Source organism: Marmota marmota, unplaced genomic scaffold (assembly GCF_001458135.2).
Source record: "Marmota marmota marmota unplaced genomic scaffold, marMar, whole genome shotgun sequence".
Taxonomy (NCBI): Eukaryota; Metazoa; Chordata; class Mammalia; order Rodentia; family Sciuridae; genus Marmota; species Marmota marmota.
In genome coordinates, this window is record NW_026000005.1 from 32,267,982 (window position 1) to 32,295,083 (window position 27,102).

The 27,102-nt window shown below is 33.6% G+C and overlaps 1 protein-coding gene across 11 annotated transcripts in view; it reads left to right on the forward strand.

Annotated features, from left to right (window-relative positions):
• Spag16 (sperm associated antigen 16) overlaps positions 1–27,047 on the forward strand; it is a 925,858-nt gene extending 898,811 nt beyond the window's left edge. For 2 of the 11 annotated variants that reach the window (XM_048808491.1, XM_048808492.1), the window contains one exon: positions 26,712–26,991. In XM_048808491.1, coding sequence (XP_048664448.1) covers positions 26,712–26,887 — 176 coding nt within the window. In that variant the 3' untranslated portion in view covers positions 26,888–26,991. Of the gene's footprint in view, positions 1–26,711 lie in introns of all 11 variants that reach the window. The other 9 variants (XM_048808488.1, XM_048808490.1, XM_048808489.1 and 6 more) reach the window with 9 other exon arrangements.
• The last annotated feature ends 55 nt before the right edge of the window (positions 27,048–27,102 follow it).

Below are 27,102 nucleotides of genomic sequence, written 5' to 3' on the forward strand. Positions count from 1 at the left end.
TATACACCACATTTTCTTTATCCACTCATCTGTTGAAGGGCATCTAGGTTGGATCCATAGCTTAGCTATTGTGAATTGAGCTGCTCTGTAGCTGATTTTAAGTCCTTTGGTTGTAAGAGGAAGAATAGTATAGCTGGGTCAAAGGTGACTCCATTCTAAGTTTTCTAAGGAATCTCCATACTGCTTTCCATAATGGTTGCACCAATTTGCAGTCCCACCAGCAAAGTATGAGTGTACCTTTCCCCCCATATTCTCACCAGCACTTATTATTGCTTGTATTCTTGATAATTGCCATTCTGAATGGAGTGAGATGAAATCTTAGAGTAGTTTTGATTTGCATTTCTCTAATTGCTAGAGATGATGAACATTTTTTTCATATATTTGTTCATCAATTGTATTTCTTCTTTTTTTGAATGAACATAAATTTCTATTCATTTGAGTAAAGAGAAAACAATAGTTTTTGGATTGTATGGTAAAAGTTTAGACTTCTAAGAAACTGCCAGACTGTCTTTAAAAGTACCAATTTGCATTCTTGCCAGGAATTCTCTTTCTCTGTGAAGTGTCTATTCAGTTCCTTAGCCCATTCATTGATTGGATTATTTGCTTTTTTTTGGTGTAAGGTTTTGGAGTTCTTTATATACCCTAGACATTAATGCTCTATCTGATGTGCATGTGGTAAAGATGGAAAAGATTTTTACCCATTCTGTAGGATCTCTCTTCCTGTTATTGATTGTTGCTGAGAAGAAATTTTTAGTTTTAATCCTTCCTATTTACTGATTCTTAATTTTATTTCTTGTGCTTTAGGAGTCTTGTTAAGGAAGTCAAATCCTCAGCTGACTTTTGAGGCTAGTTTTTCTTCTATTAGGCCACAATGTCTGTGTTCTAATTCCTAGGTCCTTGATCCACTTTGAGTTGAATTTTGTGCAGAGTGAAAGATAGAAGATTAGTTTCATTTTGCTACATATGGATTTCCAGTTTTCCCAGCACTGATTCTTGAAGAGGGTATCTTTTTCTCCAATGTATGTTTTTGGTGTCTTTGTATAGTATAAGATAACTGTATTTATGTGGGTTTGTCTATGTGTCTTCTATTCTGTACCATTGGTCACAAGTATATTTTGATGCCAATACCATGTCATTTTTGTTAGTATAGCTCTGTAGTACAGTTTAAGTTCTGGTATTGCGATACCTCCTACTTCACCCTTCTCGCTAAAGATTGCTGTGGCTATTTTGAGTCTTGTTTTTCCAAATAAATTTCATGATTTTTTCTAGTTCTATGAAGAATGTCATTGGGATTTTTTATGATGTATTATTATATATAAAAATTTTTCAGGGATTTTATTGATTTCATTTTATTTTTTTAAATACATGAGAGCAGAATGCATTACAATTCTTATTTCACAGATAGAGCACAATTTTTCATATATTTTTATATAAAGTATGTTCACACCAATTTATGTTTTATACATGTACTTTGTTTTATTTTGCATTACAATTCTTATTACACATATATACCACAATTTTTTATATCTCTGTTTGTATATAAAGTAGGTTGACACCCAATTCGTGTCTTCATACATGTACTTTGGATAATGATGTCCATCACATTCCACTATGTCACTGGAATTTTAACAGGAATTGCATTAATGGTGGCGTAGCCATTGTGACAATATTAATTCTGCCATTACAGGAGCATGGGAGATCATTCCATCTCCTAAGGTCTTCTTCAATTTCTTTCTTCAGTAGATCAAGGACCTTGGAATTAGAACAGAGACCCTATGACTAATAGAAGAAAAACTGGGCTCAAATCTTCAGCATGTCAGTTTAGAATGTGACTTCCTTACCAGGACTCCCAAAGCACAAGACATAAAATCAAGAATCGGTAAATAGGATGGATTGAAACTAAAAAGTTTCTTCTCAGCAAAGGAAACAATTAATAACATGAAGAGAGGGCCTACAGAATGGGTAAAAATCTTTACCACATGCACATCAGATCGAGCACTAATGTCTAGGGTATATAAAGAACTCCAAAATCTTAACACCAAAAAAGCAGATAACCCAATCAATAAATGGGCTAAGGAACTGAACAGACACTTCACAGAGAAAGAAATACAACTGATCTACAAAAAATGTTCATCGTCTCTAGCAATGAGAGAATTGCAAATCAAAACTATTTTAAGATTTCATCTCACTCCATTCAGAATGGCAATTATCAAGAATACAAGCAATAATAAGTGCTGGTGAGAATATGGGGGGAAAGGTACACTCATACTTTGCTGGTGGGAGTGCAAATTGGTACAACCACTATGGAAAGCAATATAGAGATTCCTCAGAAAACTTGGAATGGAAACATCTTTTCACCCAGCTATCCCACTCCTTGGTTTATACCCAAAGGACTTAAATCACCATACTACAGAGATGCAGCCACATTAATATTTATAGCAGTTCAAATCATAATAGCTAAATTATGGAACCAATCTAAGTGAATTGATAAAGAAAATGTGATTGAGATACACACACACACACACACACACACATGCACACACACACAGTGGGATATTACTCAGTCTTAAAGAAGAATGAAATTATGGCACTGACAGGTAAATGGATGGAGTTGAAGAATATAATGCTTAATGAAATTACATAATCCCAAAAAACCAAAGGCCAAATTTTCTCCCTGCTATGAGGATGCTGATCAATCATGGGGAGGGCACCTAGGGAAGAACTTTGGATTGTGCAGAGGGGAGTGAGGTGAGGGGTGGGGTTGTGGGGATGGGAAGGATGGATGGTGGAATGAGATGAACATTATTATTATCCTATGTAGATGTATGATTGCACAAACAGTGTAACTCTGCATCATGTACCGCCAGAGAAATGAGAAGTTGTGCTCTATTTGTGTACAATGAGCTGAAATGCATACTGCTGTTATGTATCACTAATGAGAACAAACTTAAAAAAGCAAGACACCATAAAAAATCAAATCCATCCTTAGAAGCCAACAATTTACCATCTCTGAAAATGCAAAAGCCCATGCTAGAGAACAAGGGTAGTTATATCATAACTTTTCTTTACTGCTCCTCAAATAATTAAAAGACAGATTCTTATTATGTTTTACTATCTTATAATGCAAGGGTTATCTTTGGGCATATATATTGCTTTTTCCCTGTTGAAATGATTCACACTTTGAAGGAATGCCCATATTCTAGATATAATGGTCTAAAAACATGTCTAAACTGAGGAATGGATTCATATTTTGTGAATCCTGACATATAAAAAATCAGAGACCCTCTTAAAGAAAAAACAGTACAAATTTGTAGACAGAAAATTGCTTTGATCTCCGTTTCCCAAGGCCTTGAACGAACCAGTACCCAACAGAGGCCCTGAAGTTCATGATTCACTAATTTCATGGTAAAACTGCCTGTGTCCACAGTTTATTATTAATAGGTAAAGACCACAATATGGAGACTCCTTAGAAAACTTGGAAGGGAACCACCATTTGACCCAGTCATCCCACTCCTAGGTTTATACCTAAAGGACTTAAAATCAGCATACTATAGTGATGCAGCCACATCAATATTTATAGCAGCTCAATTCACAATAGCTAAACTATGGAACTAACCTAGATGCCCTTCCACAGATGAATGGATTAAAAAAATTGTTATGTGTACACAATGGAATATTACTCAGCCTTAAAGCAGAATGAAATTATGGCATTTTAAAATGAATAAATGGATGAAACTTGAGAATATTATGCTAAGTGAAATAAGCCAATCCCAAAGAACCAATGACAAAATGTTTTCTCTGATATGTGGATGCTAATTCACAATAGGGGGGAGGGAATAGAGGTACTTTGGACCAGACAGAGGGGACTGAAGGGAGGGGAGAGGGTATGGGAGTAGAAATGATAGCTGAATTAATCAGACATTATTACCCTGTGTGCATATGATTACATGACCTGTGTAACTCTACATCATGTACAACCAGAAAAATGAGAAGTTATACTCCATTTTTATATGATATGTCAAAATGCATTCAATTGTCATGTGTAGCTAATTAGAACAAATTAGAAGAAAAAAAATTTTAAATAAAAAGAAAATATTAAGTGGTTTCAAGTGGTTGGGGAGAGGTTGTATTGGAATCTCTGTGGTGATGTAATGGTTCTATACCTTAATGTGGTGGTTGCAACACATGATAAAATATCATAGAAGTATAAACAAACATTGTACCCATGTCTATTTTCCATATTTGATATTTTTCTAAAGTTTTTTAGGTTATAACATTGGAGAAAATTGGATAAAAGGAACACAGAGACCCCTCTGTACAACCTTTACAACTTCCTATGAATCTATTATTATTTCAAAATAAAAAATGTAAAAAAATAAATTAAAAAAGGATAAAGACCAAGTTAAAGAAGATCTTTATACATATACAGATCCTCTTTAACTATATATGTGTGAAAATCTTCTTTAACTTGGTCTTTAGATATATATAGTTAGATATAAAGAATATCTATAAATATGTAAATAATATACATAGATATAAAGATTATGTATAATATATAATAAAGAATATATATACCTCCTAAAAACTTAAGGCCACAATATGTTGTTTATATGCTTTTGTAAGCAAATAAAAACTATGGAATTATATAAACCATATTATTATAATCTGTGTCATTCATTAGGAATTAAACCAGGGCTAAGATGAGTTCGGGATGTGTGTGTGTGTGTGTGTGTGTGTGTGTGTGTGTGTGTTTGTGATCATCATTTTCATTTTAGGTAATTGATTTTTCATTATTATGGTGATAATGTGTTAACTTTTTAATTTCAAATACTGAATATAGCTTTGAGTGGGGTTATCAAGGAATGTACACAGCAAGGAATTCCAAAGAAGTAATTCTTTGGAGGCGTCTTTGGGATAAGCCCACAGTCTCCCAAGGTGACTGTGCGAATATACTACATGTACTGGTTTCAGAAATTCTGTTATATTTGTGACAAAATTAGCCACATTTTTCTGAGAACATCGGCTGTATTAATAGATTGCTCCCCAGGCCTCTCATAAACACATGCCTCAAGAGAAACAGATAAGAGGAGAGAACATAAAAGCTCCATGACCTACCAATAGGGTTCCAGGAAAACCATATCTGGTAAATAAAAGACTGCCCAGTATATCACCCTGAAATTACTTAAATCAATCACATTTTGAGACCAGGGGGGATATTCCTCTTTGGATAAGACAAACTTAAAATGAATACAGAGGCATACATAACCCACAAGAATAGAACATAATCAAGAAAAGTCAAACCAAAAATATACCCCTAGACTTCCATGCAGGTACCACCTGATTGTGGCAAAGGAAAATACAATGCACATTTCAAAACAGCTTATCATGAAGACAACTTAAAAGCATATTCATACCAGAAATAAAGTTTTTTTTTTTCAAAATAGCTGGTTCTACCAAAATTTGTGCAATCTGACCTGAGTGATAAATTTATGCCAACAGCATCTCCCAGCAGGAGGCTGTACAGTTCCAAAAGGCAGAGTTTCCTAGCCGTCTAAGGCTAATGATTACAGTGTAGTCCCATCCCCAGCTCCAAGCCTGAAAGCAGGTGTCTTTCTCATAGGTGTTCTGACAGGCAGATATTAAAGAGCAGCATGTGTCAGAAGATGTAGGAAATCTTCTGGCCTCTCTGACAGATTTTACAGTGCAATGTTTGTACTGTCAGGGTGGTGGTTATGACAAATCTGAGAGATGACAGTAATAGGAGTGTTTAGGTAAGAGAACAAGCTTAATAGAGATGCCACTGTTGACAATAACATGCTTATGTTAAAAGAAAAGAGCCTGCTTTCATTTTGCTCTGGAAATTCCAAAGTCTTTTTTTAATGTATTTTTTTTCCTCAATATTAAAACACTCACACACATTTTAGTTTTTTGCAGGGCAGAAAACTAAACTGCCCATTATATTGTCTCATCTTTTTTTCAAGATTCCTCAGAACATCATATCATTGACATTCTTCAGTCAGGGCATTAGTCTGGACTTGAAGCAGAACTTACATAGAATTTTGAAGTGAGCGTGAAATGATTGCCTATTTTTCTGGAGTGCACTTCAAATTAACCTTGGGCTCAGGAATGGTTATTACTCAACATTTGTCTGGAAGCCCAGCACAGTGTGCAAGGTACATACATATCATTTTAAACCAACTATCTGATTATTATGTATCTCAAATAAAATGTATGCAATAATACAATCTTTCTCTTCACAAATGAATATAAATTTTATATTTCTTACATATCTACAGACATTCAAGTTAATTACAGGGTCTATATCTCACTTCTAGCAGTGGCCTACTTCCTAGTTATTTGAACTCCTCTAGATATATTGTACTTTAACTCTGTATGGGTGCTCAGTGGTACAGCATTTGGGAGAATGAAGTGCCAGTTGTAAATTGATGCTAAATGAAGGGGTAGGCTTTAAAAAAAGAAAAAGAGAAAGAGTCCTTTTCACTTCTAGGCTTTAATACTCATCTAATTATAATGATTCTAAATTCTCTCAAGGCTAAAATTAAACTTGGCTCTCTGGATAGCCAAACAAGTGACTGTTCTTCTACACCACCCTGCTTCCATTTTCTTTCAGGCTCATTTTGAACATAAATTGGTTAAAAACAGTCATATTTTGATTGCCAAATTAAATATCACTGAAAGTTATAAATTGAAAGGGCCGTTCAAATCCAATACCAACCAATTAGAACCACAGAAGAACATCATCATCTCCTTTCCCAATGAAGATGGGAGAAGGCTGGTATTCAGGGAACACAACATTGGCTCTAGAGGGACATGTTGGTCAGGACGATGCATCCAACTAGATGGAGCACGCAGAGCCAAGGGGAACATTACCAGAAGCACAGTTCCAAATGAAGAGCCAGATGAGAGTCAAAAAGATGATCCAAAATTGAGCTGCCAATCTATAGCAGGCTTGCCAAAAGAGACAAGCCCATCCATGAAACTAATAGGCAGGAAATAAAAGGAGTTTTCCATGGGAAAGAAGCCTTGAAGCAAGTGCAGAGAATAGACCAGAGATATTTCTGAGGTAGGAGGACACTTGATTAGATATTATTAAGGGATCCAGAAGGTATGATTTTACAGTAGAGATCACAAACTCTGTATGAGCATAGGTAGGATATGTGCAGAGGGTTTAAAGACGACATCTTGGACCCAAGCTTTCTGAATGAAAATGTTGCCCCTGATATTTAGGGGGCAATTTTCTTTATCTCTGTAGCTTTAGTTTTCTCTAAGATTGGTATAATCATGGAGATGATTTTGATGAACAAATTGGTGAATACATGTAAAACATTCTTAGTGTGTGAGAATTAAGTAAGAAGAAATAGAAATATTTGGGGGTTCATGTTTTTCATTCAAATTAGTATTTCTTAGAATTTGGGGGAATAACTTTTACAGTATATTATTATAGTATAGTTAATTAGTTTGATGCTAGAGATTGAACCCAGGGCACTCAACCACTGAGCCACATCTTCAATACTTTCTATTTTTTATTTTGAGACAGGGTCTTGCTAAATTGCTTAGGGCCTTGTTTAGTTGTTGAGGCTGGCCTTGAACTTGAATCCTCCTGCCTCAGCTTCTTGAGCAGGTTGGTATTCTTAAAACTTAGATTAATTCATTTATTTACTAAAAGACAGAAATTTGGCACTACATTTTTTGTCAACCAAAATGTAAATTTCACATTGAAACATTGGTAACTATAGATTATATACCAAAGTCTCAATGTGGTAGCATCAGCTGAAGCAGATAAAAGAATTCCAAGTGGATGCTTCTGGAAATGGACCTGTGTGTGGTAGGAGAGGGCTTGGGATGCAAATCATTTTTAATTATAAACCTGTGGGGCTTGTTTATTTCTTAAAATGTATATTTCCCCAGTAAAAGTGAAAATTAATTTAAAATGTAAATATCTTGCATGGAAACTATCCCCTAATCTCTCTTCTTGAAAGTAGTTTAATGATATTTCATGAATCTCAAAGAGCATGTGGATAACTTATAACTGTCTTGGTTAAATGTTATAGTTGTCTTCCTACAGTTATGCACTGTTCTTTGGTTGGAATTGCCTGGAGAAAACATGTAAGATTTAGTTTTTTCTTACCTTGTCCTAACTATTATTAGGCAGAGAAGCCTTGTCAATGACATCTAAAATTGGGTTTAAAAAGTTAGATTTTTTTTTCCTCTCTGACTAGTACATTAAAGAATAAGTATAAAAGATAGAATATTGATTGAATTAAGTATGTACTAAATGGGAATCAGTATTTTCAGACCTAAGGGAAAAATATTTTGATAAATATTTTTACCAAATAGAAAAATAATCATCTAGTAAAAGAAGCTGTCATACCTATCAATTAAAATAATTTAAGTCAAAATGTATGTGTATGATATGCATAGAATTTATCATTATGTCATATTTCTTTTAAGTTGCTTTGCATTTGATTGAAACTAAGAGTAAAACTATTTTAGATCCCTTGTGCTTTACAATACTCACACAGGGAAAAATTAGGAAACTATTATACTTGGGAGATATTGAAAGTATAAAAATAAACACAAAAAAATTTTAGATTTGCTCCAAAGAGTTTTAAAGGCCAATATTGTACTATTTTGAAGAGAGTTCTAATTTTAAAAACTCAGATCTCTAGTTTTCTTTTTCTTTTTAATTTTTTAAATAGGATTCCTCTCAGTCATAGGAAATGTATCACCAGAACTATGTCATCAATGTGAAGCAGATGGTGGAGCAATTATCTGGTGTATTGGGCACTACCAATGGCCAATTCATAGAATATGGGCCAGAAAATTCATTCTGTGCTTTCAATCTGCTTTCTTGTTATGCTAGGGGTTTTTTTTTAATGACAATCTTTATATTAATTTAGTTCTCATTGTATAAGCTTCATCTAAATCTCTCCCCCCCACCCCACTCTCTCTCTCTTCAAATCAGTTAGAGTTACACAGTGATGATTTTAAGAATTGAGTAGTATGAGCTATAATTTACTTGTTAATATCAGTTGGGCTTAGTGTACTATTAATCTTTTGAGGAAATAAATACTGCCTCTACTAGTGTATACATTTGAATACTTCATTTATTTAAAATCATATGGTATGGTTCACAGTTTAGAGAAGGCACTGTATTTGTGAATGTTGATCCAAAATTATGTGCAAGAATAAAAGACTTTCAAGAAACATTTAATGCTCCTATTTCTCAGCCCTTAGGATAACACATCCTAAGTGATGTATAAATTTTATTTTTAATTAACAATGGGAAATGAGCTGGTAATTGCATCTTGGTTAGAAATTTTCAGTTTTGTTTTTAAAGACTTTATCTTTTTAGAGCAGATTTAGGTTTACAGCAAAATCAAGAGGAAGATACAGAAATTTCCCATGTGCTTCCTGTCCCCTCACATACACAGCCTCCTGCATTATCAACATCCTCCACCAAAGTGGCACATTTGTTACCCTTCATTGACATATCATTAGCATCCAAGATCCATAGTGAACATTAGCGTTCACACTTGGTGGTGCACTTTCTATAGTTTTGAATATAATTAGATGTTTTCACCATTATAGTATCACACAGAATACTGCTCTAAAAATTCTCTGTGCTGCTGATTCATTCTCCTCATTACAACTTTGACAATCACTGACCTTCTCACTGTCCCCAAAGTTTTGCCTTTGCCAGAATGTCTGATAGCTGGAATCATACAGTATGTGTGGTCTTTTCAGGTTGACTTCTTGTGATTAGTAATATGCATTTACATTCCTCATGTCTTTTCATGACATATAGCCTATTCCTTTTTAGTAGTGAATAATATTCCATTACTTAGATGTACCACAGCTTATTTATTTATTCACTTTGAAGAATATCTTTGTTGCTTCCAAATTTGTGTAATTATGAATAAAGCTGCTCTGAACATCCTTGAACTGATTTTTGTGTAAACATATGTTTTCAATATCTTTATGTAAATGCCAAGGGGCATGATTTTTTGATTACATGGTAGAACTCTATTTTTGTAAGAAACTGCCACACTGTCTACCAAAATGGCTGTGCCAGTTTAGATTTCCATCAGCAATGAATGGGAATTCATTCCTGTTGCTCCACATCTTTACCAACATTTGTTGTTGTCTGTGTTCTGGATATTGACTATTCTAATAGGGATATGGTAGTATCTCATAGTTACTTATTTTGAATTTTCTTAATGACATATGATGTGGATCATAATTTCATGTTTATTTACCATTTGTATATCTTCTTTGGTGAAGTGTCTGTCAAGGTACTTGGTCCAATTTTAACCAGGTTTTTTGTTGTTGTTGTTGTTCTTTTGTTCAGTTTTAGATTTTTTTTGTATATTTCAAAGAATGGTTCTTTATCACCTATTCCTTTTGCAAATATTTTTTTCCTTGATGCTTGTCTTTATTCTCTCGATGGTGTCTTTTGCAAAGCAGAATTTTTTTTCATTTTAGTGAAGACTTCCAGATTGTTTTTAATACATTATCATATTTAATATCTTCAGTTATCCCCAGGCGCAGGAGTGCATGCCTGTAATCCTAGTGGCTTGGGAGGCTGAGGCAGGAGGATCACAAGTTCAAAGCCAACCTCAGCAAAAGAAAGGTGCTAAGCAACTCAGTGAGATCCTGTTTCTAAATAAAGTACCAAATAGGGCTGGGGATGTGGCCCAGTAGTTGAGTGCCCCTGAGTTCAATCCCTGGTACACCTTTCCAACCCACAAAAAAATATCTTCAGTTAACACTATTTGGCTTCTATGGGTGCTAACAGAATTACTTAAACTAATTGTTTAGATACCCAGTTATAAAATATTTTGTCTGCTCTGAGAATAATCAAACATTTTTAGTTCTAAATGTAGACAATGACTAACAGCAATAACAATGGGCGTCTTATTGTGTAATTAAAATTCTTGAAACTTTCATTTTTTATTATTTTCTAAACATTTATAAGAGTAGAAAAATAGTATACTAAAACCTCATTCACCCCTCACCCATGTCTAACAACTGTCAAAATTTTGTCAGTTTTGTTCCATTGATCTCTTCCACTCACATTTTCATGTTTTATATTAAATTTCTGAAAAAAATTTCCAAAGAATATGTTTCAAGTTTAAATATAGACTATAGAAAAAAATGACATTGTTTATGAAGATAATGACTTCACAAAATAACCTTATCAATTTGTGTGGGTGTTTTAGTAAATATTTTTTGCCATTGTAACTGGAAGAACTGGTGAGAACAACTTTAGGGGAGGAAGAATTTATTTGGACCTCATGGTCTCAGTTCATAGGTGGCTAAATTCATGGCCCTCAGCCAGGGGTGAAGCAGGACATCATGGTGAGAGTGTGTGGTGCAGGAAAAGCAGCCCAGAACATGAAAGTCAGGAAGCAAAGAGAGAGGTCCCCTCACCACAGGCAAAATATAAACCCCAAACGCACACCTCCAGAGACTTCCAGCAACACCCTGCTTGCAGTTACCACCCAGTTAATCCATTGAAGTAGATTAACACGTTGATTAGGTTTAAGGCTCTCATGACCCAAACATTTTACCTCTGAACTGTCTTTACATTGATTCACATATTATTTTTTAGGGAACACCTCATATCTAAACCAAAACTGTGTATTTGTGTGTATTCTAAATGTAATTTTTATTTTAGAAATAGTTGAGATAATTGTTTTAGTATTCAGAACGCCTTACAGAACCACATCAAGATCTTTTGAATATGTACAAGATTCTCACTGAAACTAAAAACATATCAACCTAGATAAAATAGCTCTTAAAAAAGTTTTCTTAAGTTTTCCCCTAAAAATATGAGGACTATTAGGATAGCCTTATAAAAACATGACATATGTTCTTATTTTCATAATTATAATGGGTTCCTTTTTTTTCTTAATTTAATACAGGAAATTCAATGTAATTTGCTGGGATAGTGTGCCTTTTGAGGTGGTATACCCTGAATATATTCTATTCAGATATGAATAATGTTAAATATGTGATTATTAATATGTAGTTAATGAAAAAAAGCCTGAGTTATGGAATATTTTCCATATTTTAGTTCAAGCTCTTTTATGTTTCTTTGTGACTCCAGTCCTGCCTCCAACTTCCCTGTAGTTTGTCCTCGGAATTTTTTCTTTGCTTTCTTTCTTTTTTTTTTTTTTTTTTTTTTTTTTTTTTTTTGCATTTTATAGCCCCATAATAAATCAAGGGACTCCAAACACTGGCAGTCTATTCAACAAAATAATTGTGCTGATTTTTTGAGAAGTCCAGATGAGTTTGTTTGCACAGGAGTCTTTCAAGCAGGCAAGAGGATGAGATGAGATGGAATGTCAAATAGAAATATAACAAAAGGTAAAGCATTATTTCCGTGGCCTAGAATGTGGCTAGTTTTGCTTGTTTTTTTTTTTTTTTTAACTACAAAAATGACTTTGGAGGCTGGGGATATAGCTCAGTTGGTAGAATACTTTCCTCACACGCACAAGGTTCTGGGTTCAATTCCCAGCACCACAAATGACTTCGAATTGTACATCTGAAATTAGTATCTAAAGTTGACTTTTTCCCCCCCATTTCAAGCATCCATTCATTCTAAAATAAGAGCATTTTGTTTCCCATTTGAACATTCTCATTGTACACTCTCAAATGTCATGGTGGACTCTCAATGAGACCCTTCCACCTGCCTGTCACTTTAATTCATTCAAAAACAGACCATGATCCATGCAAGAAAATTAGAAGCAGCTTTTACCCAATGTGAAACTGCTGAGGAAATAGAGCTACTTTTTCTATGTACCTTGAATTTGGGAAGCTATGGGTGTGAACCTGATGGAACTGCCAAGTGGAGAGCCTGCCTGCAAGTGAATTTGCACTGTAGAAAATAGAAATTAAAGGCAGGGAGTGGGGAACACATGTGGCACCACTCCAATGTCCTGCATGTTATAAAGACATTCTTAAGACTATTCTTCCCTGCCACATTGAGTTAGTTGACTTTCTTTTACTTGCTACTAAAATTGTCCTAACTGATACTTCCTGTATTCAGACAAGTCAGACGCTCTATTTTTTTTTCAGAAAAATTACAGTGTTAACTTTGCTATTTTTATGCCTCATGTACATATCTAAATCCTGTCTGCCTCATTTCTTTAACCTGAAGTATTCATCAGTGTCCTTAATCTCAAATTGTCTACTTGCTTTTAGAAAAAGTCCATTTTATTCAAATGGAATACCAATGAAGAGATTAAGTGTATCAAGAATACAAGCAATAATAAGTGTTGGCGAGAATATAGGGAAAAATGTAGACTCATACATTGTTGGGACTGCAAATTGGTGCAATCAACTTGGAATGGAACCACCATTCAACCCAGCTATCCCATTCCTCAGTCTATACCCAAATGACTTAAAATCAGCATACTATGGTGACATAGCCACACCAATGTTTATAGCAGCTGAATTCACAATAGCTAAACTGTGAAACCAACCTAGATATCCATCAACAGATGAATGGATAAAGAAACTGTGGTATATATACACAATGGACTATTACTCAGCATTAAAAGAGAATAAAGTTATGGCATTTGAAGGTAAATGGAAGGAATTGGAGAATATTATGCTAAGCGAAGTAAGCCAATCCTAAAACACTAAAAGGCCAAATGTTTTCTCTGATTAGTGGATACTGATCTATGATGGGGGAGTACATGGAAAGAATAGAGGAACTTTGGATTGGGCAAAGGGGAGGATGGGGATGGGTTATGAGAGTAGAAAAGATGGTGGAATGAGATGGAATCATTACCCTAGGTACATATATGATTGTACAAATGGTGCGTCTCTACACCATGTACAACCAGAGAATTGAAATATTGCGCTCCATTTGTATATGATGAATTGAAATGCCTTCTGCTGTCATGTACAACTGAGTAGAACAAATAAAAATAATAATAATAAAAAAAGAGTAAGAACATGTGATTGAGAGATGCTGAATGTAAACAAACTAGTCACATGTTGCTTTAAGTTGTCCCTGAAGTACAAAGCCAGGTCATCAGACTTATAATATACAGAATGTTACATTTGCAAAGATGATTTCACAGAATCATGAGTTAACATAAATATATTGAACACTCACCTAGCGGCCAAATTAGCTGAGCTTTCTGACCTAACTACTATCATTTCCCTTCAGGCTGTTGGATAGCCAAGTCTTTATGGACAATCTTGGGTAAGCATCCTTGTTCCACAATAACCCTGTTACCTTGAAAAAGTCACTTCATTTCTCCATGATTCTGTTCTTCTCTGTAACATGGCAATAATGCTTCCTTCAAATTTGGTGCTAATGAACTTGTAATAAGTGTAAAATAGTAAGGAAAAAAGTAGATATTCAGTAAATGGAACTCAGAGGTTTTATCTTATCAACCACTTCAAATGATTTTGAAGGTAATGTAGCCAGTAGGCATCAAGCTTGTGTTTCTTCCTCAGCAAATTAATTGTCAAAGATGTGGAATTGAGGACTAATCTCTCTGTGATTTCAGGGAGCTTAGTCTTTCTTTAAAATTAGCAGATTAGAGCATGTTTAATTAATTTAGCCACCACAAATTCATACAAAGTTTGACATTAACTTTTCCAGCTATTTTTTTTCCTCTTGTGGACAGGGCATCCACTTTAGTTACAATTATGTTCTCACATATTTGCATCATTTTTACTATAAATAATAATAGTGTAGTGACGCTGATGTATCACTTAACCACTTTTATCTAACAGACAATATTTCCCTGGAGTTGGAAAAAATGAAGTTCTAAAAATAAAGATGCAAATACTAACAATTCACCACCTTAATATTAACTAGCAGAAGTTAAGATTATTTTCTTTCCCACAGACAAACCTCCATATTCAAGAAGCAAGGGTTCCTTTTAACAAAGTTTTTCTTGACACCAGTTTTGGCACTAAGAGAAAAATTCCCAAAATATGAGAGCTCTGACTTTTCAAGTCTTAAAATATGGTAAATTCTAAAAGTGATTTTATTAATTCATAAGATAAAAAGTGATTGTATTTTAATTAAATTTTTTGGTATAAAACAGATGTCTTTGGCTCTTTCTCTACTCAAGAACAATAGGGAAGAATCCATACGGTCTGTGGTCGGGTCTGAACTACACTTAGACATAGCTTCTCAGATCCTCAGTAATAAACCAAAACTCGAATTTCCTCTGACATCAGCAAAAGCTTTTCTGAAATTTTGCAAGGCTCCAGGTGCATAGGGTCCCTGAATAAATACTATTCCAACACTGATCAGCTGCATAGGTGAAGACCAAGTTAGGAAACAGGTCTACAAGGATTTCTTAATGAAAGCAGGTGGCTGTTGATATTCTAAATAGATTCAATAATTAGTTAGAACATTTTTAGGACTTTAGGTGCATCTCACAGAGGATTTCAGTAATATCCAGAAGACAGCTCATGTAGGAAAGCACCTGTTCAAGAATCTATTCATTCATGTTCTCCTAATAAGGGGAAAATATTTTGAAAACTGTACACAGTAAGGCCAAAAGTTTTGTCCCTAGCAAAGGATGCTTAAATTGTTGGAATTATTTACCTGCTGCAGTGTAGATGCTTCTGGGGAATTTCAAAACACCATTGAAGATATGTGAAATGTGATTTAGTTTATTTTGCACCCTACTGCTGATCAATATAATATTTTCAGAAAAAAAAATGTTACTTGGAAATATCAGAGAAATGCCTTCCTAAGAAAGATGTGGATTTTATGTGAAAGACAAAAACAACAATAACAACAAAAAAAAAAAACAGGTTTTTATGTTGTTTTGTTTCTATGTGTCTATTTAGGGAAAACTTACAAAACTTCTCTGTGGAGAATTCACTTGCTTAATAAATAACATTCCATACCAAGTTAAAGTAATGGTAGATACAGCTTGCTGTATCATTTAAACACATCATGTATTCTAAGTAAAGTCCACATCCCTGATTGACCAAAGTCCTAAAGTAAGACATTGCAGCTTTCCTTGCCCTCTCTCTTATCATTTTTATGAAATTAGCTTCTGCCAACAGAAATTTAAAATGCATTTTTAGGACTATTGTACTCTGTATTTACACTGCAACATCAAATCATCTTCCTTCAAGTAGTGTTACCTACAAGGGAAAAGTTTGGTCCCCTCAGCAAGAGTATACATAATCAAAAATACTGGGAAAGTTTATAAATTGTTACAAGCACTTAGGCAAGTTAAATTTCCAAGTAATATTTTTTCTGAAAATATTATATTGATCAGCAGTAGGGTGCAAAATAAACTAAATCACATTTCACATCTTCTTCAGTGGTGTTTTTGAAATCCCGAGTAATGGCCCAGGATGGGCCATTAATGCAAATCCTCAAAATTTAAGTAGTTTCTTGATACTTTTCATTTTGAGGCATCTTTTAAAGAAACAACAGATGCCTCTCCACATGCATTCAAAAAATCAATACAATTAATCAATAACACTCTCCACAGGTAATAAATGCTGAGAAGCATTTCTGCCTATCTGTATTGATTGAGAGAATTGCTTCAAATTGGTTCTGATGTGTATAAAAATCATTTCCTTATTGATCAAAGCCTGTCTTCCCCTTTCTGATATGTTATTTCATATACGGCACTCAATTGTTTTAGTCTCCATTCTTGTATATTTGTGATAAACAAATTTCTTAAGATCTGTGAGTGAGACTAATTCGAATGAAATATAAAATGGGTGATTTTGTTTCTTTGGGGGAACATATTGCTTGAAATTTAATCAAAGCATGAATAACCATGAGAAATTTATTCTAATGAGAAATGTAATGATGTATTTCATTCACATTTTCATTATTTATAATAAGCCTTAAAGTTTTGAGGCTACCTCTATTTCTTATGACAGAATTTTGTTCATGCAGATTCCATGCGTCCAGTCCAGAATAATGCTTTCTCTAATGGTATAAATATGCCATTGTAGCCAATTATGGACTCAAAATATTGCTAGCAAATAATGTTTTGTAACATGTTCAAACATTTAAGTGAAATCTGAAACATTTTTCCTAGTATATGTGTTCACTGTATAGAGTAATAAGAAAATTATGTCTTCTAAATTAATTTTCTAAAGAGAAAGTTGAAGTTTCAACAGAATATTTAGTAAGTCTTATTTAAAAGGGCTATATTTACCTTTGACTCAACTAATGTACGTATCCACAGTTGGGTGGCCAACTGGTATTCGGCAACTGCTGCTTCACTGGGGAAATTTGATCGCTCATTGAGAGTCCTCCAAGATAGCTCAGTTCCTGACTCTTGATATGTTAACCACTGGTGTGAATCATTCCTCCAACAACAAAAATTCAGATTCCTGGCAGTAATTTCATAGCCAACATCATCTATGTTTTTATCTGGATGTTCCATTACAATATGACATGATTCTGACCAGTGAATACAGTGCTATGAAAAGTGTTTCTGAAATAACATCTTCTTAAAATGTGGCTTCATTAAAAAGTTTCATGCATTGCAGTGAGGTTTGCTTGAATTTTCAGGGACTAGGAATTGCCACGTTCACAAGTGAGTTTCAATGCCTTTACCTTAGGTAATTTGACTTTATCAAGCTAACAAATTAATTCTTTTCTTATTAATTTTTAAGAAGTATTTCATGCAAAAACAGATTAAGTTGAAGTATCTCAGCAAAACAAGAACAGTTTTCTTTATAGTAATAATTAGTATAAGAAATTGGGTCAAATATGTCCATTGTATTCACTATTTAGGTAAGACTGAAAGGATATTTGCAATTTTGAAAGCATAGGCATCTGAAGGATGACATATTCTGGTTTGTTTCCCCTAGAGCAAAAATGAAATGAATTTTCTATAACATCTTAATATAAAACACTTACCTAAAGAAGTGGAGGTATCTTTTCTGCCCACTAAGGCACTTTTGAATCCTGGGAACATTAAATGGGATCCTCAGGCTCTGAAAGAATAAAGGCAGCCCTTCTAACTCCCTCACTTATTCTCAGACACAAGTTGTGCAATCAGATACTTGGAGTAAAAAAAAAAAAAAAAAAAAAAGCCAATGGAGTAAAAAGAGAATGAAAAATTTTAAACACTTCTTATACTTAAAGAAAAATTAATTTTAAATTATTCCTAGAAGCATGCATACATAGATTCAGCTGGAAATTGGAGCTGCCCACTGAAGAGATGTTTACTGAGTCGTGTTGCATTTTAATAAGGGTGGCTTGATCACAGTGGGAGAGACAACATGGAGTCGATCAATAAAAATTCATCCAGAGGTATTGGAGCATGATGTGGAGAATGGAGCATGAGCTCTGAAGCCACGTGGACCCCAGATTCAAACTCCACCACGTCATGAGCTGCAGGCCTTGGCGAAGTCACTTTAATCGCTCTACACCTCATCTTCCTCTTCTATAAAGCAGAGTATATGCTAGCACTATCCAACAGAAATGTAATGTGGGCCAATATAATTATGAATAGAATAGTAGCTACATTTATAAAAATGTAAATATATTTATATTAATATATTGTGCATATTTTAAATATGTATAAATCTATTTTTAATACATCTCAACATATAATCAATATTAAATTATTAATGAAATATATTATATTTTCATAATAAGTCTTTTAAATCGAGTGAGCATTTGACAATGACAGCACATTTCAATTTTTGCCAGCTGCATTTCAAAGTGCTCAATAGCAACACATGCATTATGCCTATTATAATGGGTGACTCAGGTATATACATGTCCCATAAGCATTGTTGTAAAGATAAAATGAGATAATGCATGTAGAGGAATTATCACAGTGCTTGGTAAATAATACATTCTAGAACTGATACTTGTGACAACTATTACTGTTATCCACTAAGTATTGATTATAACAATCTGCTCGATAAACTGGGTGAATGCAAAAACATGACACGATCCCCATCCCTTAGTTAATTGAAGTTAAGAATATAAGAAAAACACAGGGTTAACCATTATTGATGGCATATTATTACCACATGTGCATTATTAAAATGTAAGAAATGCTCAGGAGAGGAAGATATGCTACTAGGGATGTCTTATACCAAATGAGTTAAGGAAATAATTTTGAATTGAGATTTAATACTTTTGTTAAAGATATGGCCAGGGATACCTTCCTTCACTGGAAAGGAAAGTATCCCACCAGTGGTAATAACAGAAACAAGATTCCAAAGGTAGGGAAATGAAAAATATATTTAAGAAATGAGAGCAAATTGATGAAGAACATAAGGTTCATGTGAGAGGGTACTGAGTGAGTAAATGCAGATTTATATGGGAGTATCAAGGCATCAGAAATCATGCTGAAAGTCTGGACACCATCCATTGTCAGAAAGAAATAGCAAAAAGAGTACCAACTTAGGAGCTGAAGCTCTGATTTCAGTCAGATACTGCAACTGGCTCAGAGTGTGTGCTTTCTACCTTGTCCAAGTCATTTCACCTGAGCTGCTTCATTTGTAAAATGAGATGGATGGTTTAACACAAAAAACCAAAAAACAAAACCCTAAGACTGTCAGAGATGTAAAGTGCCTCTTTGATGTTGCAGCTGCTGCTTTTGCTATTGATTTATTTATATTTATGGCATTCTAGGATGGCAGTAACATAATTGAAGAAATACATTAAGAATGAATATAGGTAGATTCAAGAGTAAAAAAAAAAAAACTAATGAAAAAAATTTCCTTTTGGCAATCATTTCAGTGGGCCCAATATTTTAAAATGAAGATTTTAAAATGGTAGACATAACAGATGGAAATAGGTTTACTACAGAAAATTGATAAAGAAGAATGATCAAACCTGAGTGTAGAGAGAGAAAGAAATTAATGTTTCTACAATTTGGAGTATGGAAAACAGAATTAGTATTCATAATAGAAATGGGAGAACTGAGGAGATAATTTGACTGGAGATGTGGGAAGATGTGTAAAATTATTTTTTAAATTATCAAGTATGACTTTTAGTAAAGATACTGTTTGCTTTAAAATATATGTATTTAAGGATTAATGGGCATACACACACACACACACACACACACACACACACACATGAATAATGATTCCTGTAAGAACATAAATGTTTTAGTTTCAGAGATTCACAAAGTAATAAAATCAAAACTATGTAAAACAATTATGAGATTACATCAGCATTAAATTTAAGAACTTATTTACTTAGGGAATTCAGTGGTATTCATAGAGAAGCCCCAAAGTGTCACACTTATCTGAATCTTAATTTGTGAAAGAAATGCTAACACCATTAAATGAAGCAAGACTTTTTAAATAATAAGGATTTCATTTCAAATCCAAGCTTGAGCTTCTCTGGGTTCATGCTTCATTTACTAAAAGGAGAGAATGTCTACTTCATAAGGGCGAGTGGAAAACATGGAGTAAAAGGTGGAGTTCTAGATACAGAAAAATTGATAGCTACTATTAGCTCTCTCCAATAAACATGAATGCCAAAGAAATGGGCTCCTACCTTTTCCTGTGTTTCCATAAGTATGTCAAGTTCCATAACTATTGAAATTATTGCTATACTAGGCAGCATGCCAAATCCTGGAGGATTTTTCCAAATAAGGAGGCAAGTAAGTATTGAATTTAAGATAACTCAGCTATTCCAGCAGTATGGCTTTCAAATCAAATTGAATTTTCACACATGTATCTACTTAAAGTTCATTAAAAATTCTATAGTATAAAAAAGTGCCAATATTTTATTTGCATTCTTTACTATTATTCTTTATAATTAGCATGGAATAATAAGTTTCCTACTTATGTTTGTTAATCCAGTGGTTATTATACTCAGATAAAATTTTACACTCTATTTTCATGGGTTAACTCATTCTATAAATTTTTGAGGGCTTCTATTGCTGGTGGTGTTTAAATTAGTAAGTGCATTCAAATATTTGATTTTTTTATAACAAATCCACTTATGACTGCCTCTCATTCAAGATATTAGTGGAACTAGTTCCCCCGCAAAAAGTTGCTTGTTGAAACAAAGGATAAAGAAGCTGTTAGTAAATACAGTTATCTCATCCTAGACAAAGGCCCCAAAAACATACATTGGAGAAAATACAGCTCTTCATCAAATGGTGCTGGGAAAACTGGAAATCCATATGTAGCAAAATGCAATTGAATCTCTCTCTCTCACCCTGCACAAAACTTAACTCTAAGTGGATCAAGGACCTAAGCATTAGGCCAGAGACCTTGTGCTTACTAGAAGAAAAAGTAAGCCCAACTCTCATGTTGGCTTAGGAACTGACTTCCTCAATAAGATTCTTAAAGCACAAGAAGTAAAATCAAGAATCAATGAATGGGATGATCTCAAACTGAAAAGCTTCTTCACAGCAAAGGAACCAATCAAGGATATAAACAGAGATCTTACAGACTGAGAGGAATTTTTTATCACCTATAACTCAGAGCATTATTATACAGGATATAGAAAGAACTCAAAAAGCTTAACACCAAAAACCCAAAACACAAATAAACCAATCAATAAATGGGCAAAGGAACTGAACCATCATTTGACAGAAGAAGAAATATGAATGGTCAAAGATATATGGAAAAAATATTCAAATTCTAGCAGTTAGAGAAATGCAAATTAAAATTACACTGAGATTTTATCTGCAGAATGTCAATTATTAAGAATACATGTAACAATAAATAGTGGTGAGAATGTGGGGAGAAAGGTACTTTCATACATAGTTGGTGGGACTGCAGTTTGGGGCAACCACTAAGGAAAGCAGTATGGAGATTCCTCAGAAATCTTGGAATGGTACCACCATTTGACCCAGTTATCCCACTCCTCAAGTTTATACCCAAAGGATTTAAAAACAACCTACTACGTGATGAAGTCACATTAATGTTTATAACAGCTCAACTCACAATAGCCAAGCTATGGAAACAACCTAAAATATCCTTCAGTGGAGGAGGGGTAAAGAAAATGTGGTATATATGAACAGTGGAATGTTACTCAGCCATAAAGAAGGATGAAATTATGGCATTTATGGGTAAATGGATGGAACTAGAAAATATCATGCTAAGTGAAATAAGCCAATCCCAGAAAACCAAAGGCTGAATGTTCTCTCTGATTTATGGATGCTAACCCAAAACAAGGGAGGTTGGAAAGGGAAATAATAGAAATCCATTGGACTTGACAAAGGGGAATGAAGGGAAGGGAGAGGGGAGAAGAACAGGAAAGACAGTAGAGTTAAATGGAAATAACATTGCTTGCCTTGTATTTGAATATATGACCAGAGTAACTCTCCATCATGTACAACAAGTGTGAGATCCTAAGTAGAATAAGTTATACTCTATGTATGTATATTTTATCAAATACATCCTACTGTCATGTATAACTAAAGGAACACACTAAAATTTAAAAAAAAAACAGTTAAATAATGTGGAAGGTTTAATCAGGTAATTTGGTTTTTCAATTCCGGAAGAAGTTGGAGGGGAGACATTTAAATAAATATAGTGATTGATTTCACAAACAAAAGCAGAATTTGAAAAAAATTTATGCTCAACAGTTTAAAAAAAAGCTTTATTAATTTTATAAAGGTTATAAATTTGTTTGAATCGAGTTTCAAGAGTTCTACTAATAAAGTTTGTCTCTCTTTGTTTTAATTCTAAACCAATGGATTTCTATTATTCCCTTTCCCCAACCTCCCTTGTTTTGGGTTAGCATCCGCAGAACAGAGAAAACATTCAACCTTTGGTTTTCTGGGATTGGCTTATTTCACTTAGCATGATAATTTCCAGTTCCATCTACTTACCAGCAAATGCCATAATTTCATTCTTCTTTATGGCTGAGTAACATTTCACTGTGCATATATATATATACCATATTTTCTTTATCCATTCCTTCACTGAAGGACACCTACATTGTTTCCATAGCTTGGCTATTATTTGTTGATCCACTATAAGGTTTGGCTCACTTAATAGCAGAGATTAGGAGAAATTTAGTTCTTACCTTCCAAAGCCAAAATAAGTTGTTGAATTCATCCAATAAAAATAAAATAGATAGCAGGATATATTATCCTCATTGAACTCTACTGATCCACAAAAATATTGATTTACTAAATGAGAAATATTCTTAAGTCTTGATATATAAAAATAAGTATTGATTATGAGTGAAGAGATAGTCATAATCAGGCATTGTTGATATACACTGAGTTATTCATATAAAAATAGCAATTACAAAATTAAATTGATCTTATCAGATTATTTTTTTTCTCATTCTGTGAAAAATTTGTGCACCTTAATAACCCCAATGCAAACAAAAGAGAAAAAGTAAGACACTTTTTGGCAAATTTTATTTTTTTAATCAGTCTTAGTAAACTATACTACTCTTCTTAAAAATCATATATTTTCAGTCATGTCATAACTCTGGAATGTGTATATTCAGACTTTGGTTAATTATTCCAACTAAAATAACATAGTAAATAATTTATGTAGGAATTTCTGTCAAAATAATTTTGTCATATTTTGTTTTTTCCAGGTAATAAAATAAATATATTTTATAACCTATGTCTTATTATTTTACATTTTTAAGAAGACATATTTTCTTTAAACATGAACATTTTTAGTGCAGGCTCCACATGAATTTTTCCAGCACTACTTAAAATTTTATCCTATTATATTTTCATTCTATTGACTTGTTTTAATATAGATAAATATTTAATTCTTCCTAAATTTATCATTAAGACTCTAACATTCATATGACAAATGACTTGTATTGTGGCTTATTTTCATTACCAATCACCACAATATTTAAAAAATATATTTATTTTTTAGTTGTAGTTGCATACCTTTATTTATATGTGGTGCTGAGGATTGAACCCAGGGCCTCACATATGCTAGGCAAGCACTCTACCTACCACTGAGCCACAACCGCAGCCCCTCACCATGATGTTTTAAAAGAGACCTTATACATTTCCAGAAACACTTTACTTTCTAGAGATGCTACAAATAATCAGGCTGATTTTTTTTTTTTTTTAGAGTGCCACCTCTCTCACACACCAACTAGATATTAATGTAGTCACTGCCTCATCCTGGGAAGCAATTTTGACAATCTTGTAACCTAAGGATTTCATTTCCCCATTTCCAGCCAAACTGATCTTTAAGTGAGACATTATATGCTATGTAATAATCCAATTGCTTTAAATAAGGTTGAAGGCAAATGTAAATTTATATTCATTTTAGAAATTAGTTATTATATGTATACATTCTTTTGATCTTTTGAAAATGAGTTCAGGTAAACCTGAAAACCTCACCATAAACTTGCTGATTCAAAATCTGCTCTAGTAAAGACATATTTTTTTGAAACACCTGAGGCACAGCACTGCTGAATTACATATTCCTATCATTAGGTTCCAGTATTATCATTTTTCTCCATCTTATTGAAAAAAAAAACTTTCAGAAATTACCCAGAGCCTTCATAAACATTTCCAATTATGATTTTTTTGGACAACAAATGACTTGTATATGTAAACCAAATATTAATGGTTTATAGCTAAATATTTTCCTTTTCCATTATAAGCTTTGATCCTTTTTGGTTTTATTTTGTTTCAAAAGTTAAAAAAATAATAATATTGACTCCCTTCCCAGCTATTGTATAAAGATTACAAGAGGGCTGAGGCTATAGCTCAGTGGCAGAGCACTTGCCTAGCACATGTGAGGCACTGGGTTCGATCCTTAGCACTGCATAAAAAAATAAATAAATAAAAATAAACTTAGGCTGTCCGTCTACAACTACAAAAAGATTTTTTTAAAATAGTACAAGAAAAAAGTTACGTTTTTGATTCCTAGAAAAGTCACAAACAGCAATTGCTACAGAGTGTGGCTAGAAGTGAAAAACATATGTAATGCCTCTGTCAGCAAAGACTTACTAGAAAAGAGGGTTTATAATAAATATTCACATCTGCTGCTTTGGACACTCTAATCCATCCTAAGGATCTTTGCTGTGTCAGGCTTTGTTCTAGATGAAGAGGCCCAGTAGTTATAAAGGTTTGCAAATAGACCATATTTATCATGGTTAGCTTTACTTTTAAAATTCTCTTTGTTTCCAAGATATTCATGATGTTTGGGATATAATTTGGAATTAAATATTTTGCTATGGCTTTCATGGTGATACCATTCTAGAATTCATATTATGAAATGGATAAATTCTGTTTCCACAATATATTTCCTACATAAATCTATGAAGAAGGTATCATTGATAACCATGCTGTACCTTTTGTGAAAAATAGTGGCTAAAATCCCAAGCTGTGGATTTGAAATACTTGTACTTTAATGTTGGCTCCTTCCATCTCTAAAATGCCATCATGATCTGGTTTCTTAGCTTTCTGTAGCCTCTCCTTCTTCACTCACACATCGGCATTAATGCTGTTTTCCTTGTCATTAGAATGTTGTAAGAAATGTGTGGGATTATCCTCACTGAGCACTAAATATGATATCTAGCACATTGAGAGCTTAAAATTTTTTTAAACATCATTGGTGATGCTTTCTATGATTAGATATTCCAGTGGATAGAACTAATGTTCTATTTATTTATCATAAATGCTAAACTTATATAAAAACCTTCTATTGACTTCATTTGCCTCTAAGTTCCATGATAATTTATCACCAGGCTTTTAAAATAAAACTTTTAATTAAAACTAAATTCTTGCTGAGCACGGTGATGCACAACTGTAATCCCAATGGCTCAGGAGGATGAGGCAGGATGATCCCAAGTTCAAAGCTAGTCTCAGCAGCAGTGAGGCACTAAGCAACTCAGTGAGACCCTGTCTCTAAATAAAATATAATAAAAAGGTCTGAGGATGCGGCTCAATGGTTGAGTGCCCCTGAGTTCAATCCCTGGTACCCCCAAAAAGCAAAAGAAAGCAAAACTGAATTCTTGGTTTGTTTTCACTATGAAGAAATGATTCACTAAAAAGAATATGACATAAAAATTATGGGAATGCCCTGTATTTTATTTAGCTAAAATACATAACAAAAAATTTGTTTAACAAAGTTTTGAATTTTAACTTAAAATAAAAATCCCAAGTCATTTTGAAATGGAGATATTTATTTTCACTTCAACTCCAGAGAAAGTTTGTTGAGTTCATGAGTATTATCATTTTTAAAGTAAAAATTTATATTATTATAGTTTTGAACAATGATTTAGCATAATTTTGATAAATAATTTTAAAGTAGAAATACCAAAGATACATATCAATTATTCATGATACATACTTGTAGATATAGATCCTATTTTTTCATAATTTGAAAACTATGCCATTTTAAACTTTTTGACATAGTCATTTGAAGAAGAAAGTTGCCTTCCTTAGCTGCTTTCAATCTCGTCTTTTCAGAATGATTTATTAATCACAAATATAAGGAGAATGGCAGAGCGCTTTGATGACCTCTGCATATAAAGTAGGCAGAGAATTAAACTTCATTTTCCCATTCTAAAATTTTATAATCTATTCATTGATGTGTCTAAATTTTTACTCAAATTGTTTTTATACAGGCAGGAGCTAGTTTATATTAAATGACTGACATCTAACATAATAAAATGATAGTCTGCTGAATCACAATTAAATAAAATATAATGTTCTATTGCTTATAAGATGTGACTGCTTGAAATAAAATCAATCTCTCCTCTCTCTCTCTCTCTCTCTCTCTCTCTCTCTCAGGTCGAGTATTAGCTCAAGCGAGTGGCAATGGGGTTATCCATTTGCTAGATCTTAAATCTGGACAGATTCACAAACTGATGGGCCACGAGAGTGAGGCACACACGGTGGTGTTTTCCCAGGATGGAAGAAGTCTGTTTTCTGGAGGTTCAGACGGAACAATTCGAATGTGGTCTTAATAGTCAGCAGCGTATCCCACTGCAGAGGGCATTCCCTTGAAGGCTTAAAAATGCTTCCTGGAGTCCCAAACCAGTAAATAACTGGTTAAATATGCCACTAGGTAACATTTACAATTTGCTTTAAAGCATGCATTGGACATGTTTTGTAGTGTTCATACTGTTACCAATAAAATAAAGAAAAAACTTTTTGCTCATTTATTTGTGTCTGGGTCCTC